Here is an 18,670-nt window from a genome sequence, read left to right on the forward strand (position 1 = left end):
GCCTGTTGTATGTTTCGCCCTGCAGGGTAAATAGCCGAGTGGAGAAGAATAATTTTAATCAGGGAAATGGTGCTGGAAAAAGGTTAACCTGCTTTTCCTGCAATCTGAATTGGGCTTCCCAAAAACTGCTATTAGTGTTTTTAAAAACTACGAGAAATCTCATGACATGCCTAGTTGGGCATCCTTAGAAAACTAGATACAGTAGCTTGAAGGCACACATATTCTCATCACTCAGCAACAGTATATTACAATAAGGCTTTCCATGTTAAATACTGCACTTGATTCATAGTTTTTGTAATGTTTGAATTTATGTTTAAATGAGATTGAACCAGCATTCACACTAACAGCTAAATCAACTAAATACAGATTAAAAACCAAAAATTCAATTTATGTTGTCATTCTTGAATTGTAAAATAATAAAAAAATTAGGTCATAGCTTTCAAATATTTTTCAAGGAGCCTACTATATATTTCTACCACTGAGAAGCAGGCAGCTTTGTTTGCTGCACTGAAAAAAGAAGCTAATTTTACATTTATAGTAACACATGTTTTTAACAAGAAGAGAAAAAAACCAACCTTACCAATAGCAACAAGAATCTGCCAATTTTCTGCTTTAAAAAAAAAAAACACTACAGGCTTTCTTTCATCATTTGACAGTTAAAATGATGCAGTTAATGTAATAAATAGAGAATTTTTAAAGTTGCCTGTCAAAACAAGCGACACATTTTGCAAGTGAGTTTCAAATTGGAAACAATAGAAAGCACCTTTTAAAGTAACTGCATCATTATACAATCAAACGCTCAAAGTGATCTTTTCAGCATTTTTTTTTGAAATTGCATTATTTCTTTCATGGTAATTATGTGAGTTTTGCATCATCTTGGAGAGTCACAAGTTAAAGGAAGCAGCTGTGCTGATTTGCATATTGGAAATATTTTTCAAGCCAATACAGAGCCAATATCCTACACCTCTCACAAACTTTAATAATATGGCCATGATATCTAGTCAAAACTAGGCCTGCAGATGAGTAGGAATGTAGTTTGCTTGCTGGTGCCAGTTCGGATCTCATTTCACCAAAATGGCATGTGGTTATGGTTTGTATTCAGCTATTTTTTGCTTTTACTGGTCCATTTTTCCCTCCCAAAAATAGAATGATATTGTTATCGTTTTTTAATTTAGGCAAAGGATCATCACATCTGCATTTCTCTGCCAACGATCTCTACTATGCTGTCTTTCTTTCCTTCTCCACCTGGGTCTTTCCCTTCTCTCCGCGCCATCCTGTCCCTTCCCCCCTCTCCCCTCCTGTTTTGGAAGTGCTCTGGAAGATCAAGGGTGAGAAAGGAGATGACATAGGCAAGCAGGCATCTAGAGATCCAATGTGGGAGAGGTAAGTGGGAAAGAGGCAGATTTCCCCCACTTGGGCCCAACTCCTTCCTTCCTGGCCCCTGCAAGCAGCTCCCACCACTACTGCCAAGGGCAAAGTCCACAGTAACATCTTCTTCCACACACAGGGATTTCCCAGCTGGTAGCCCATGAAGGTATCTTTATGGGCCTTTCCATTCTTGCTGTTTATATGTCGAATTGTACTATCCTAACTTGCTCACTGACCCATGGGAGAAAAATGTTGGGCAGATGTTGGACTATGGTCATAGAGTTTTTGAAGACTTATGGTAAAGGCCAATACATACAGTATTGACAACTTTGTTATCTATTTGGATACAAGGCTCAAGGTCCAGGATATATCAACCTGTCTTCAGAGATAAGTCTCAAAATCAGTAGTTATTCATGATCTTACTGCTTTCTAAGGATCATCCTCATATGGGCATCTGGTCCAATCTGAGAGAGTAGAAGCATGGTGTCTTGCAGCTCCTCGTCACTTTCTTTCTTCTCTTCCTCAGTTGGCACTGGAGCATCTTCATCCTCATCATCCAGAAATCGATAAAACAAGTATTTGTCCTGGAAGTTTTGTTCTTGATCCACTGAAAGCATTAAAATGAAGTCAACAATTAATGTATTTTATTTTATTCTATTTATTAAATTTATATCCTGTCCTTCCTCCCAGGAAGACATTATAGCTTATCATGGCCCAGACGTACAGTTCTCAATGAACAAGGCAGCAGTCTATATAGACAAATCCATCCAATTGCCAGCAGAGTGCTGGACTCGCTGATCTCTCCCCATAACTTGGCCTCAAGGCATGGTCTTAAGGCAGATGAAGCCACCACCTTGCTGAAACGAAGCAGTTCTTCGGTTTGGTCAGTACCTGGATGGGTGACTGCCTGGGAACTACATGTATATCATCTTGGTTCCAAGATGGGGGGAAAAACTACTTGATGTAAGTAAATAAAGTAAATAAATAAATGTGTCTTGACGAGGCCATGGGACAGAATGCCACTGCCAGCAATACAATACAGTAGTCAATGACATGCTTATAATTTGTGTTGACTGTCAATGCTGGAATGGCCATGTTTTTAAAGCAATCAACTATTTTGTACTTTTGGATTCCGCAACATCTGCTCTATGAGAACTTTGAAGTATGCCCTCTTTTCTGCAAAGACTTTAGTTAAGCTTAATGACATGAATACTAACATTCCATTTGGATTAATATTTTACCTTACTGGATAGTTTTAGTGTAGCTTAATATTTTAAATGTTGCACTTGGTTTCACATTTGGGAGGAAGTTATAGAAGAACTGTTATCATCATCATCATCCCCCCTGTTCTTTCCATTTTTACCCTATTTTCTTGGTTACAGAACCAGAGTGGACATTACCAGGCGCATCTACCCATTTTATGTTTTGGCAGGAGGTGAGGGTTGAACACTTTTTTTCCTGGCAGTTTCACTATGGCAATATGTGAGAACCCCTGGTCTGTTCAAACCTTCTGTGTACCAGGAACGCATGGACCTCAATCAAACTTCCTTCCTTATTTTTTTACATTGTTAGAGATAGAGATAGATTTTCTTCTGACCTGGAACCCAATGGTAGATGCAATTCCCAGGCAGTTACCCATCTAAGGCACTGACCAGATCCATCTGCAGCAAGGTGATGGCCTTCAGGCCACACCTTAGAACTTTGCCAAGTACAGCTCTAGTCCCATGTGGCAACGAAAACTCCTTGTTGCCATCAAACTCAATGTGAGATATTGCACTTTTCCTCAAAGTGGGATCTTGCTGTTGGTGTTTGCTTTGTAATGTTTATTTCATGTATTCATGTATTTTGAATGTATTTTACACATTAGTACTGAGGTCACCTAAATGCATGTTGCATTAAGTGACAAATTTAAACAGGTAGTAACTCAGTTAAGTTGGGGCAAAAATAAGCCAATTGACCCAGATGCTGAAGTGACTAGTTGCACCCCTTTCCTTGAATTTCTATGGAGAAAATAAAAAGCTACACTTGGAGCCATCATTAAGTTGGATCCTAAACATGTCTCCTTTCCCTGATGATATGGGTAGTTTACCCTCCGCCAGTAGGGATACCACTAGGCATGCGCACACAGAGACACTTGTCCCTTCCCTGGCCTCTCTGCAACATGCAGGCTCTCCCTCGACACATGCACAATTTGGCTTAATTAAAAGCACTTTGCTAGTTTATGGGCTCCTCCAGATGACCTGTTTATTGAGTATTTATCCTGATTAGCTTGGGAAGGCTAGTTGATATCCTGTCTTTAGTGAACATTCATTTTGATTTGTTTGTGGGGAGGTTATACATCTTCTTGCTAATCATTCATTCATTCCATACTTTTTATTGCATTTCCCTGTCACTCTCCAACCCATTAAAAAAACCCATTTCTTTTTAAAAGTGGATTTGTTGCACTAGGGTAACAGAGAGCTTTAATCCACTGTAAGTGCACAAACCAATTTTCCTACCGTGCACTTGAATCCCTCTGGAAAAATACTGAGTCTAGAGGCACCTAATGTGTTTATAATATATTACACATTTTCACAAACTGTTATGCTCCTAAAAGGACTATGATCTCTTTGAGATTGCTGAGGAATGTATGCAGTGGATCTAACGGGAGGAATTTCCTATAAAGCAAGAGTTTCTCTTACCATGATTGAGAACACCTTCCTCCAACAATACTTGCCACATGCCCACAGCCTGCGTCCGTAAATGTACGCATGAACTCTGCTGCATTATCCAATCCACTAGTTCTGTTCCTACACAGCATTGTCTGAGGGAGGAAAAAATGTGTTTTTCATGTTTTTTACATCATCTAGTGGTTTTCAGCACTTTATATATAACAATTATTGAAAAGCAAATGGAACCAGATCAAGAAAGGGAGGTTACTTGAAGCAAATCTCAGAAATAATGGCGGCAAGGAACTTTGCCTCAGCTTGGAAAGTCAGACCTCATCACAGAAAGTATGAAATGATTCATTCAGTATAATCTCTCTATCTCATGCCGAAGGACTGGCAGAAACAGCCAATTTTTAGAAATAATTTAAAAGCAACCAAGACATTCTGGAAAGTGACCCCCTCTCCCCAATGAGTCAGCCAATTCTCTATCTATCTACCTATTTCTAATAAATTAAACTTGCATTCTGTGTGTACAGATATGTTCCTGGCCACAGCTAAAAATATCGCTCCCCCTACACCTACTCATGGATGATTCAAATGTGTGAAGAAAAGACAGCACTCCAGCGCAGGGTAACACCTGAGGAACAGAAACTTGGGCTGCGGGAATGCTGTTGCTTGTTCACACATTCGAATCAGCTTTGGGGTGGGGGAGATTTTGGTAACAGACACAAATGTATATTCATGTTCATAAAATATAAGCCTCATTTATTAGCAATGGCCAATATCCAACGCTGTGCAAGTAGACTACAAGCACACATAATGAAACATTCCTTTTGCCATCTCCTCCTGAAACCTCCAATACCCTTCAAAAGCTTCTCCAGGGGGGAAACATTGTGGCCCCAGCATTGTGGGCTGAGTTGTATGGGGCTGCAGGAGAAAGGAATCTCCCAGAATTGAACGGAAGATATCTAGTGGCAAAGCATTTTTCTCCCCAATGTACAGCAATTCTGCCTCTCTCACTGCAGCATTGTACAACACTTTCACAACGTTGGTACGTTCCCCCCCCTCCCCACGCAGAGAGGCTTTTGGGGAGGTACAGGGGGCTGAAGGAGAGAGGAGGGAGAGGGAAAGATTCTTTGCACAAGTTTGTTGTTCTCTTGAACAACACTGAATATCTCCCAACATAGAGACACTCTGTGACTGATGGACTGACTCAAGGGAGTATCAAAATACTAAGGGTCCACACAGCTAGAATGCTGAAATTGTGTGTGCACACAGTCCAAGGTGCCCAGATGATTACCATCTCCCCCTTAAAAATGTGCTATTTTCTTATCTATCCCTCAAAACAGTGGACTGCATATGTGCATTAAAACAGTTAAACGATAAACTCTGAAAGCTGAAATGTAGGAATACATAGTCTAAAACATCTTGTTTAGCTAAAAGAAAGGCTGCATTGTAACCCCACTCCCCAAGAAATCATTTAATAGAAAGCCCTAATAAATAACTACTGGTAGCAGCACTAATAACCAGAATGGCCATAAATATTTACCAGACTGAGGGGTGCTACACTTTTACAACTATAAAGTGACACTGAATACAGGATTCCACATATATGGTCATAAGGTTTCCTTTAGCAACCGTGAATAACCTCCTGACAAATGTTTGTCCAATCCTGGCACATGAGAGATCCTTTTATCCTTCCCACCTCCTCAAAAGTCTTCATGCACCACAGAGAACTCAGAGGGAATGCCAGGTGGGAAAAACAGACTCCCCCTAGTTCTCTCATTTCACACTGGGCTTTGCAGACATTTGGAAGCAACGAGAGTCACTCTCGTATCACAGCCTTTGGAGTCTGACTTCACAGAGCAAATTGGGAGTTGCTCGCTCAGTTTGTGCCATGCTTTGAAGGCACTCACTTTGCACCCCTTCCGCAAGAGCCAGGGGACTTGGGGAAGAGAAGAGTCAGCCTCTCTGGTTCTGCAAAACCCAACAAGAACTAGTCTCCTCTCCCCAGGTCTTCTGGAACTTATGAAGGGAGAGGGCCATTCAGACTCTGTACTGTGAAGGCCCAGGGCAACTTGAGTGTCTTCAAAGCATGGAACAAAGTAGTAAATAACTCTCTCAATGTTATGTTTTGAAGGCCCTCAGAAGCAGCAAAAGGGATTTTCACTGCTTTCAAGTATCTGAAAAGCTTGGCACAAAATGAAAGGCTAGTCTCTCTCCTTGAATCATCTGAATGTGTCAAGGCCAGGGACACAGAGGAGGACAGGGTTTGGAGATGACTACAGATAGTGGCATGCAACTAATTTGTGGATCCCAGTATAATAATAATGTATAATCAATAATAAAGGATCAATGCCAGACAACTATATACTGAGAGGCTAAAGCTATCCCTTCTTGAGTTGAAAGAAAAAAACAAAAACTCATCTTATTCAATCCCCGCATAATTGCTCCTGTGGTGAAAGCATCACTGTGAATTAGCACAGCAATGTATCCCTGAGATTCTTTGCTCAACAGATATGAATTCTATGAAACATAACATAGCACAAAATACATAGGGAAGCACCATTAAATCTCTCATATATTCAACGAGTTTCCGTTTAAAGCCACAGATATACTTTGTTCCCCTGTATCTGTGGCTTTCAATGGAAAGTCGTTGAATTTGTGAGAAATTTAATGGTGCTTCCTTATGTATTTTGTGCTATGTTATGTTTCATAGAATTCATTAGATATCATTTTTAAAAAATAAAGGAATGAAACAAACCTATAACAAAATGTTATTTCAAATAAACCCTTATGTAAACACATATGTCTGGAACACATTTCATCTTCAACGGGAAAGTGCACTGAGAGATTCAGGAGGGAGAGGGCAAACTTTACAGGCCCGTTCTAAGATCTACTTGTTATCATTACTTCTTTATACTTTATACCAAGGGTAGCCAATATGGTGCCCTTTAGATGTTGTTGGACTATAGCTCTCTTAATCCCTAACTATTGGCCATACTGGCTGGGACTGATGGGAGCTGGAGTCCAACGACATCTGGAGGACACCATTTGGCTACCCTTTATAATACAACAATGTTATCAATAAAATCGGTCACCACCACTCCTTTTTGACACAGAAAGACAGACAGACAGACAAAGTTCAGACATACTTTGACAGACATACTAAGTTCAGGTACTTATAATAATGGCCTCTGTGTATGTAGTAGATTGGTTCTGAACAGGCCCAGTGCCAGCAGTCAGCTAGTGCGGCACTGGCTAAAGTATCCAGGGCTCAGAAAGGTCTTTCACCAGCTCAACCTGCTGTCCATTCACTAACCTATCTGCTGGAGGGGCTACCTAGCCACATGCCTCCACCTCCCAGATGCCTTACCAAACACCTGGTCTCTGAGAAAAGGCCAGGGAGTCCTTCTTCTTAAGCATTCTGGGTGAGGTGGCTAGAGAAACACCTAACAAAAAGGAAGAAGAGGAGGGAAGGGCAGTGGAAAAGAAGAGTACAACAGCAGCACTGCCACCACAAAGAGGAGGCTAAGGATGGGGTCCACCAGCAATGGAGGGCATTGACAATGGGAGGGCCATCAGCTGGACTGTTCCAAGGGTCCCCAGTAGTCTGGCACTGCCCTTGGTTCCAGAATAAGTTTGTTGAATTTAGGTCCCATTGAAATTAATGGGACAAGTTAACCATGAAACTGGAAAACAAATACAGTAACAGATATGGACAGAAATAAACACACCAGTAGAATAATCCTATATGATCCAAAGTATGAGGGGGAAGGAACATCTCCCTGCTTTCCCTAACTGACATACATGCAATATAATTTAAACTTTTAGAATATCTAAATAATATTTCAGCTCTCTTTGAGAAATATCTCATAGAAATCTGATCAACACAGGTGGTGTTGTGTGGGTTCTAAGGAATGATTAAAACAACAGCAGCAGTAGGTGGTATTGTTCCAGCTTCTGTTGTAGAAAATTGCAAATTTTGCTCAGGTACATGAAATTCTACATCACATTCAAAAGGCTGATGATTCATATCCCCATGGAGAGAGAGTTAGTTAACTATGAAGATATATTTGCCACTTTAGACAGACAATAGTCTAATCACAAATTGTTGATCATACCAAAGAGATATAATATGCTGAGGACCTTGGGTTATATATTGTTGAAATGGCAAAATGTATGTCTAAGAAATAAAATAAAATACTTTCCATTATTTTTACCCACATTTTGGAATAGGCACTTGAGGGATGTTTGTCTGGCCATTACAGTAATTTACAACACAATCTTATGCATGTCTACTCAGGAGAGGAGTCCCACAGAGTTCAATGGTGCTGACTCCCAGGGCCAGCCCCAGACATGCCGGGGCCCTTGGGTACCAGCCTGCCCTGGGCCCCTCCACTCCTCCTCCGTGATCTGCGGAGTTAAGCATCCACGGACCGCCATCCCCCCACTTCGCCTACCTTTCCATTGTTTTTTGCAGCGCACGCACGTTTGCCATCAATCAAGATGGCGGCTGAGGTTTCCCTAAGGGGCTGAAGCCTCTGCCGCCATCTTTGTTGATGGCAGCAATGCACGCATGTAGCACGCATGCATGCCATCAGCCAAGATGGCGGCAGAGGCATCAGCTCCTTAAGGAAACCTCAGCCGCCATCTTGATTTATGGCAAATCTGTGTGCCGCAAAAAACAATAGAAAGGTAGGTAAAGCGGGGGGATAACGGTCTGCGGATGCTTCTGCTGATCGCAGAAGGAGAGTGGAGGGCCCTCTGTAGCTCCAGGGGCCCTCGGGCCAGTGCCCCACCTGGCTGCCCTTTAGATCCGGCCCTGCTGTCTCCCATCATAATGCTGTTAGACAAATCTATGGTGCAACTGCATTTGGAATACTGTGTACAGTTCTGGTCACCTCACCTCAAAAAGGGTATTGTAGAGTTGGGAAAAGTCCAGAAAAGGACAACCAGAATAATCAAAGGGATGGAGTGACTCCCCTATGAGAAAATATTACAGTATTTGGGGCTTTTTAGTTATTAAAAAAGGTAAGAGATGACATCAGGGGAGGCTGATCTGAAGGGCAAAGTAGTTTAGAACACTTGCAGCCCAGCTAAAAATTTGGGTTTGGCAGCAACCATTGACTTTACTTAATGTGTGAGTGTGAGAAAGGAGAGAACTGACTGAGACAAATCAGTTACATGTTTCCTTGGATGAGGAGGTAAACAATTTGTTTTTATTGTATTGAGATGGGGAGAATGGTGGCTAGTACTCTAGGGGTATGAAAGAAAGGGGATGCTTGCTTGAGTGTTGGCTTCCTTCTTGCCTCTTTCTTGAGGTCTGAGGGCTGTAAGGGGATGGAGGAGAGAATAGACGTTCTTGTGTGTAGTGTGCATTGCTTTGTTGGGTGGGGAGAAGACAGAATTCTTAAGGCTGCTGTTAAGGGCAAGTAGCGAGTTGCTTGGAAAAAGGGGGAGATTTTGTGTGTTTGTGTTGCTTGTGGGCTGTTTCCATTGTGTTTCATCTAGTTTCCCTTGTGGGAAGCAAAATGCTGGACTAGATTGACCTTTGGCTTGATCCAGCATTATATTCAAAACGATTCCAATTTCTCTTTTAAAGAAAATATTGCTACTTTCTGGTTTGTTGACTCCATTTTTTTTATTTTTGCTAACGTGTGAATGCAACTGATTGCTTCAAGAACCCTCAGCAAACCCCGTTATCCTGAAGCATGAAGATTTTAGTTTTGCATACTGTACAACTGACAGAAAAATGAAGCATTTTACCCCACTCTTCAGCCTAAAAAAGTTTCCAGAGTTGCTTACTAAGATCAGTAATACAACTAGACAGTCATAATTAGTAAAAAACCTAAGTTTTAACTTCAAGCATCTCTTTTCCACACACTTCTCACCATTGTTACTTTACATGGAAGCCAACACAGACCTTAACATGCAAAGTCTTACCCTTTTCAGATAGATGGGAACTATAAACCACTTCCTACTCCTAAACTTCCAAACCTCTGCTGCAGGGAGCGGGGGGGGGATACCCAAAACATTTATGATAATTAAGGCTATACTATATTAGTTACAAACATGAACAATTTATTTCCTCAAACAAATGTCTTGACAGGACCAGAAAACTCCTGGGGGTGGGAATCCAAAATCAAACACAAACACACAACTGATGCCTGAAGAAAACCATCTCTTACTGAATAAAGAGGACCCACAAACATGAAAAGGAGGAAGCATCTCTTCCCTATGGTTTAAGATTGGCTTTGAGGAAAACAGGTTTCTTGTGCCTTTTAACAGCTGTATTTCCACAATCAGAGTTTTTGGTGTGTGTGCATGTAATATATATTGCAGCAGAGTGCAGAAATAACTCATCTACTGAGACTAGTAATTGAAAGAATAAGGAAACTATAAAGAGGTAAAGTCATACATGCTGTAGCAGCCATATGGCCTGCACTCAAGGAGCCATTACTAACTTAGAACAAAGACAGGAAGAGAAGGGAGGAAGGGGAGGAGCAAAGCCTGCAAAAACAACAAACACTTTAGAGGAGGAATAAGCAGAGGAGAGAATATTGCCTTTCTGTCTATCTCCCCTCAACGGCTCAGGTCACTTACAACATGCATTGGTGCTGTAGTCCCAACAATCAGGGCCAGCAAGACATAGCTGACTTCCCATAGTAAGCATGAGGTTGTCTAGAGGTGTGGGGGGCGTGTGGAGAAGGGCAATTATTGCAACTGTGACTGCAGGGATCTTTCTGAACCAAGGTAAGATATTTTTAGGTACTACGTATTTGTGGAACTGTATTGTTTAAGTGCCCACTGTTTCTTTGCAAGGAAGGAGGATAGGGACCTCATAGGCTCCACCTGTGTGGCCTCATAGGTTTAGGTTCCACCAGCCTCCACTGGGTGACACAGCAGAAGTCTATACAATTATGCAAGGTATGGAGAAAATGAGACGTTCTTTTCCCTCTCGCCTGCCACTAGAACTCGTGGACATCAAATGAAGCTGAATGTTGGAAGATTCAGGACAGACAAAAGAAAGTACTTCTTCACACAGCACAAGTTAAATTATGGAGTTCATTCCCACAAGAGGCAGCGATGGCCATCATCTTGGATGGCTTTAAAAGAGGATTAGACAAATTCATGGAGGATGACGCCTAATAGCCATAATGGCTATGCTCTGCCTCCACGATTGGAGGCAGTCTGCTTCTGAATACCACTTGCTGGAAACCGTAGGAGGGGAGAGTGCTCTTGCACCTAGATCCTGCTTGTGGGCTCCACAGAGGCATCTGCTTGGCCAGCCACTGTGAGAACAGGATACAGGACTAGATGGGCCATTGGCCTCATCCAGCAGGGTCTTCTTTCATTTTTATTTTCTTAGGTAAGTGCATGTAGCATTGCAACCCTCATTTCTAAGTGAACACTTTTTAAAAAAAATCCATAAGGCATCTCCACGTTACTGAACAAATGATCATATTTTGAAAAGTATTATAAAACTACCGTGGTGATGTATTAATTCCTGCAGAGGGGTGGACTCGGTGGGGTGGTTGTTTTATGGACTGCTGCTTCATATTTGGAATGTTTTGCTGTGGTTTTAAGGATTCTGTTTTATTCTCTGTCCCTGTATGTTGCATTGGGAGCCACTGAGGCAGAGTGTGTTACTCCCAAGTTTTATAAATACTGGGTTGTATCCTAATGTTGCACCGGCTGGGTTCCGCTGGCAGAACAGGAGTTCAGTTTCTTCTCCTCCCTCTGTGCCCCCCAACCCTCTGCAGTCGGTTTTGAGGGTGCACAGGGAATGGAGGGGACAGGAGAGGGAGAGGAAGCTTCATCACACCCATGGAAGTCCATTGCGCCAGCAGAGCCGCAGCACTGCATATGGCCCAAAATAAATAAATAACACTCACAGGTTTATTGAATACAAATTACTGCTGCTAGATGGAAGCTTATTTCCATTCTGATGAAGAGTTCTGCGTATTTCAAATGATCGCAGCTTGAAGAAAATATATCTTTGTAAAGCAGTTTGTTTCAAATGTAGAAAAAAATCAGCTCCTGCCTTCCCAAACATATTTAATTTTAACAGCAGAAAAACTAAGCCCTCGAGAGCATTTAATTAAATGATTCAGTTCCCTTGAGAAGGTGCACATCATTGCTATTAGTAGACAAAAACGACATTTTAAATTCCTATTCTGGCAGAACTACACAGATAATTTATTTTACCAAGGCAGTGCTGCCACCAGCAGGATACGCAGAAACATGAATAATAAACGGAAATCTGTATCTACTAGAACACCGAGGGAGAGAGAGAAGGTAGAAATTACAAGTACATTGAGGCTAAATCCAAGAGAGAGGCCCAGTTTAAACATGGCATTGGACATGTAAAGGATGGCACTGTGCACGTGGCATTTAGGGATGGAGAATGCTGATTATTCAATTGACATTTAAAAGTGAATCTACCCAATTAACACTTCCTGAAACAATATGCGAACAGAAATGCAGCTGACCTTCAAAATTTGCACTTCTCCAACAAGTAATGCGTACAAAAACTCATATAATAGGTGAAGTGTGCATAAACATGTATGCATTAGTGAGAATAACTACAACAATCTGTTATATTAGGGGAAATTTTGCGAAAATGTGGATATTAGACAAAATTGCATGCAAACATATATATATCTGCACTTCATATGATTGTTACCTTGTTTGAACCAGATTACCTGGCCTATGCAGGTAGCATTACTTTTTTTACCAGGCCAGAATTAGGCATGCTAGCATTTTCAATGTGCGTTTGGCATGCAGTCATCATGTCACAAGCACTGATATTTGGAAACCTCAAAGGATAGCAAGCTTTAATTAAAAAAATCACAAGATGGTGTTCATTTTATGTTTGTAAGGGTTTCCCTGTCCCCCCAAATCTTACACAATTGGCTCACAAGTACCTATATGTCTTCAGATGATATTTACGATCTCTTATCATATGAGGGGCTCGGGAGAGGATTGCATTCCGTAGTATCTTTCCAGCTTGAAGGATTCTTTCTGATGGAACCTTGAGTAGGAGGAGGTGGAAGAAGCAGGAAAGAAAACAATGAAAATATTTTAAGCTTTCATGTTCTTCTGAAAGATAAATACTGCCCTCAGCTTTCTACATTACCATGATATTTACAAATATATTCTTCAACAATATGAGAAAGCGTTTAAAGATAGGTTTTACTGTAATAACGGGATATGTACATTTTGCCTCTACATCTGAATATCTCCTTGGAACCGTATAGCCAGTCCAGAAATCTGTGCAACTCATGTACACATTGTGCACTTCCCAGTTTCTGCCCAGAGAGGAATGCGATATTTACACATGCAGGAACACTGAAATGAATGTAGCTCTTCTGAGCGGCAGGCACTGTATGCCAATCAAAGCTCCTACACTCAGAGCAAACTGCTGGGTCAGAGTGTATACCTGCATGCTTTTCTCTCCTCTGTCTGACTGTGTTGGTTTACAACACAGTTTCATTAAGTCTTTGGCTCCCTCCAGAACCCCCATATTAGAAGTGCTGGTCTGTGTTGGCTTGTTTTAGTACAGTGGGTCAACAAGGCATTCGTATGTATGGTGTGATTTCCATTGTTCCTCTCTGTCGGCTCCAAAATTACTTGGAAATTGTCTAATTACACCTTGCCATCACACCAGCTTTCAGACAAGCACCTGTTCACTTTTAATATTGTTTCCATTACTGAGATTATGAAGGCTTATCTGATCAATGTAGTTGTGGCGGGAGTGGGAGGGGGGAGAAGTAATAAGCCTCAACTAGGAAGTGTGGATAAGGAAAAAAAGAAAGAAAATTACAAACTCTAAAGGTCTCTTGTATGAGCAGAATGGCACTTCTGCTTAGACAAGACAACCCTGCTGAATTCTTCCAATTTCACTCTCCAGCTGCAGATACCCATCCCCTGCCCCATGCCACTCCAGAGGGTTCCTTTGACCCTCAGGGGTGGCTTTGTGTGGTGGTGGTGAGGGAGGGTTGTGATGGACGGGGGTAGCCAGGAATGAAGGCATGAATAGAGTGGAGTTCCACCTGCTCTTCTACTGATCCAACCCACTATGTTCTACCTGCAGTCCATGGTAATTCAAATGGTAATTCAAAGCAGCTTTTCAGATATGTACAACTGCCATGCATATAGCATGGCACCAAAGCTAACTGCCAGACATTTAATAGACAGATAATACAGGTAAGAAATAAGCTACATATATGTAAGATCTGCACTGACCTGTCACAGAGCCCTCAAGCATACAATTTACTCCTCAGGCACACCCAATTTAAGTATTTACACTTAATGCAACGAGATGACATGAAGGTAATTTACTCAGAGATCTAATAGTTAAAGCATCACTTCTATGACAGGTTGGATAACATCTCTATATTGGATAACCCTGCCATGACTGCTGTATAGATCTAACCCCTATTACCTCTGCAGTGGTTTTAGCTGGACAAAGTGGGATGTGAGGATCAATGAAAGGAGTCTGAAAAATAAAATTTAAATGAAAGAAACAAAGGTAGCATTGATGAAGAAAACAAACATGGAAGCTTTTTTTAAAAAAACCAAAAAAACCACCAAATAAACATATTAAAACTAAGAATGTTGGACATCTGACAAGATATGAAAGATGCAATTTCCCACAGTATCATTTGTAGCAATCAAGAATAGCTAGGCTCTAAGTTTAGATGAAAACAGAAAGATGCATAAACAGCTACTGAGTTAAAACATGGCAATGAGATGTGTGAGTGAGAAAGTGTCTTTGAAAAGCTAAAGGTGTCTGTTTGGGGGCTTTGAAACAAACTAGACATTGCCAGGAGCTTTGTGTTACTTTCCCCCAAGGCAATGTTTTCTTTCTTTCTTTCTTTCTTTCTTTTCTTTCTTCTTAACCCGAAGCAGTCTGGGGAAGCTGCCAGAAGAAAAAGAGATGGACACAGGAACACTGGAACCTGCCTTATCGTGAGTCGGACCATTGGCCCATCTCGTGAACTATTATCTACATCAAGGATGAGGAACTGTCGTTAGGTGTGGCACAGGTAAAGATGGTATCAGGTGTGGCACAGGTATAAAGACACAGCTCACTGCTGGAAGTGGAGTTTGCAGGCTGTGCCTTTGCAAGAGCTGACAATCAAGGCGGTGCTTGCAAATGTCCAGGACTTTGCAGACGCTATCAGTTGCAAGCCCCGCTTTGATCAGGAAGCCGCATCTTTACTTGCCCAGCCCTGACATCATAATGTTGTGAGTTTGGGGGTTGGAATGGATGATCCCTGTGAGTCCCCTACTATTTTCTGATTTGGAATCCTGTGCCTTGGGGTGAGGGGCTGACTCTGCTGGAGTTTCTTTTGTTAAGCTAACAGAGTGGCCAGGTTATTAATAGGCCTATTAGGTGCCCAGCAACTGGTGAATGGGCCAGGAAGATCCTTTTGTCATTGAAACTCTTCAGGAGAGCCTCCCCCCCCTTCCTGGTGGCTGGCAGAGGTTTGTGCTTTGAGTGTGTTTAGAGTTGTCTAGAGAAAGGCTGGGAACTGGAGGCAGGCAGAGAGGCTATCTCTCTGCACCATGGCTTTAGGATGCCTTCTGCAACCCAAATGGAAAAGCTGGATATTGGACTGCTGATGCCTTGAACCCCTCCATCCTAAGCTCAGGTTGGAATGTGTGTAAATAAACAAACCATATTTCATAAAGACACCACAGTCTCCACTGACCTTCTTTCTAAAGGAAACTAAACCCTGGATGAGCGCAGGGACCCCTGAAATCTCACCACTTGGAGACTGGGGAGGCGCTCAACAATATACTACAACAGGCGAAGAGCAGGTGAATGTGACTTGGCTGAATGGGCCTTAGACCCAGTCTGCAAAGACTGGCACCAGCTCTCCAGGGTTTCAGACAGAGGACATTCTCTGCCCTACCTGGAGATGCCAGGGATTGATCCTGAGACCTTTTGGATACAAAGCACATGAACTATGAGTGGGGAGAGCTCCGTAACCCTTTCTCCCCAATGTTACCTTTTCAGCTCAAAACCACCCCTCCCCAAAACCAACCTTTTCACCTTCAGGAAAACATCAATTTTGACTCCTACTTGGGAGCTAAAATGGAAGAAGCACTGCATCGGAAATAACTTTTAAAAAGTTCCAATTTTAACAATCTCTATTTATTCACAACGCTGCTAAAACTTGTACTGTTAAAATCTCTTAGTGCAATCAGTGCAGCCAATGTATGTTAGAATGCTACACCGGCATGCTGATTCAACAAACAATAAACGTTATCCATTTTAAGACACACAAAATGGCCCAACCATTACCCAAAATGACACATCATGGCCAATGTCAAAAGGAAAGGAATGCTTAAGCGTAATATGGTCTGTGCACAAATACATGCATAAAGATTGGAACCCAACTAATGATGTCTTATTTTCCTGTCATTTCCTTGCTTCTGTGCTACGGCAAAACAGCTGCTATAACAGTTTTGCATGACTTGAATAAAGTGCTTCAAAAGGTGAAGCTCAAGCATATATATATATGCACACACACACACACACACACACACACAAACACGGTATTTCAATAGATTGAGGCTGTATTTTTCTTGGTCATTCTCAGTAGAAAGATTAAAATTGTTTGCCAGAAATGTTTTAATTTAAGCAAGAATAATGAATTGACTTCCCTGTACACTGAATATGGCATGATTACTGAAATAAATTGTACTGTCAGAATAAAGACTGCAGAAATCTGCTGAAGGCAGAAAGTGGTCACCTTACTCAAGCACAAAAAAGTGGAATGCTTGCCCATTCCTTTTCTGTTTGTGACTTTCAACCAATGGAACCCCTTCCCTAAGTGAGAAGGCTCACTTCCACCAGGTCTGACCCAAGATATTTTGCTACAGGGGCGTCACTACCGGGGTGCGGAGGGTGCAGACCACACCCGGGTGACACCCTGAGGGGGGTGACACCCAGAGCTGCCCCGCCCTGCGCCATTGCCCAGCAAAGGAGCCGAGAAGCGCTCTGGGTCAGCGCAGCCAACTCCTCCTCGGAGGTGAGCGGGCGAGACGGAAAGCAGGCACCCGCTCGCTGGCGGTGAAGCCAGGACGGGCCTTCCACCGCCAGCCTGGAGCGTGCGCGCGCACCAGAGGTCCGCACCCCCCACACTCCCGCTAGTGACGCCGCTGTTTTGCTATATGAGGCAAAGACAAGATGACGCTCCTCCCATTCTCCATACAGAAGCTGACCAGACTGGCAGTTAAATCTTACTTCAACACTGGCACCAGGACAGTCCTCTCACACCTGGAAAGCAGGCTAGCTTAGGTGTAACAGTAAAGGTTGGGAAGCACACACTGCTCTGTCTTCACTCCCTCACTGCTGCTCATTCACTGTTCCACCACCTGTAGCCTGTTCAAACAAATGGTGTGAGCATGCATCATGTGAGCAGAACAGTACGCACACATGCACACAATGCCTGCTGGAGTGCATGGCCTAGACTGCCTGCCTCTCTGCCTGCTCACTCTGTCGGGAGCCTGTCACAAATGTGAGAAGGTGACCAGGTGAGGCAGCCAGCCTACCCAGGAAGAAATAAGCAAGCATCCAGGGTAGGGTTGCCAGGTGTCCGATTTTCACCCGGAGACTCCGGATTTTTGGAGTCCTCTCTGGGTCTCTAGGTGAGTCACCTTAATCTCTGGACTCTCAGCTTTCATTTTTTAAAAATTAAGTTTCTAGGTGATCTGTTTCATGAGATATACAACGTCAGCTACTCCCCCCCAACTTCTGTGAAATGATCTCTTAGGTAGCTGATCTAACCCCGCCCTTTCAGACTTGTAGCAAAGAAGTGAAATCAGAGTTATTGACAAGGGATTTCTTGGCTCCAGGCAGTACCTAGACCCCATTGCAAAGGTAGAAACTGTTGTTTCCCCCCTGTTTATCTGAAAATCTCACAAATTGAGTATATAGCTTTCAGCAGTACCAAAAGTCGATTTTCTTTTGTGTGCAGGGTCAAACAAGTTTAAATTTTCCTGGGCTGTTGAAGATGGCAGTGTTTTGAAAACCTTCCCAATATGAAGCATTAATGCAATATTTGCTGCAATGCTAATCCCACACACCCAGAGTAAACCCCACTGAATTCAATAGGACTTACTTTTGAGTAGTCATGGTTAGGATTGTGCTGTAAATTAATGGGGGTTTTCAGTGAACATAGCAAAGAATTGTGTTTGTGCTGTAAATCTTTCTCTCCCTCTCCAATCCTATTTTTAAAGCAATTAGCCAAGGCTTATATAGGTATCACTGCTTTTATTATGTAGGAAACTAATACTGATCTTATTTTTAAAAAATATTCTGCAATAATCAACTGGTTTTGACAATAAACTATGATATGGGGTCTCCAGTGTGTGCGTGTATATGGAGTCTTTCCAACAACCCTGTGAGATTGGAAACCAAGGCAGCTCACAATAAGAAATAAATCCCTTTAAAATCCAATAATCATAAAACCATATCTTTGATAGTCATGCTTATATAGATATTTCTTCATACTATGTCCCAATAAATATCTGATTTCACACTATGGTTCTACAGTATTACTTCCTCTACATTTTAAATGTGCCCTTCTTGCTTGGCATGGTCATGGTTCCCCTCTGTTGTTTTCATCCTGAGG

General features: G+C 42.1%; 1 protein-coding gene across 8 annotated transcripts in view; it reads right to left on the bottom strand.

Annotated features, from left to right (window-relative positions):
* RAPGEF4 (Rap guanine nucleotide exchange factor 4) overlaps nt 1-18,670 on the bottom strand; it is a 245,757-nt gene that overhangs the window by 62,918 nt on the left and 164,169 nt on the right. For 7 of the 8 annotated variants that reach the window (XM_061608472.1, XM_061608470.1, XM_061608473.1 and 4 more), the window contains 4 exons: nt 14,467-14,520; nt 12,947-13,053; nt 4,050-4,171; nt 1,792-1,975 (listed from right to left, as the gene is read on the bottom strand). In XM_061608472.1, coding sequence (XP_061464456.1) covers nt 1,792-1,975; nt 4,050-4,171; nt 12,947-13,053; nt 14,467-14,520 — 467 coding nt within the window. The remainder of the gene's footprint in view (nt 1-1,791; nt 1,976-4,049; nt 4,172-12,946; nt 13,054-14,466; nt 14,521-18,670) is intronic. The other variant, XM_061608471.1, reaches the window with a different exon arrangement.

Source organism: Rhineura floridana, chromosome 2 (genome assembly GCF_030035675.1).
Source record: "Rhineura floridana isolate rRhiFlo1 chromosome 2, rRhiFlo1.hap2, whole genome shotgun sequence".
In the NCBI taxonomy this organism is placed as follows: Eukaryota; Metazoa; Chordata; class Lepidosauria; order Squamata; family Rhineuridae; genus Rhineura; species Rhineura floridana.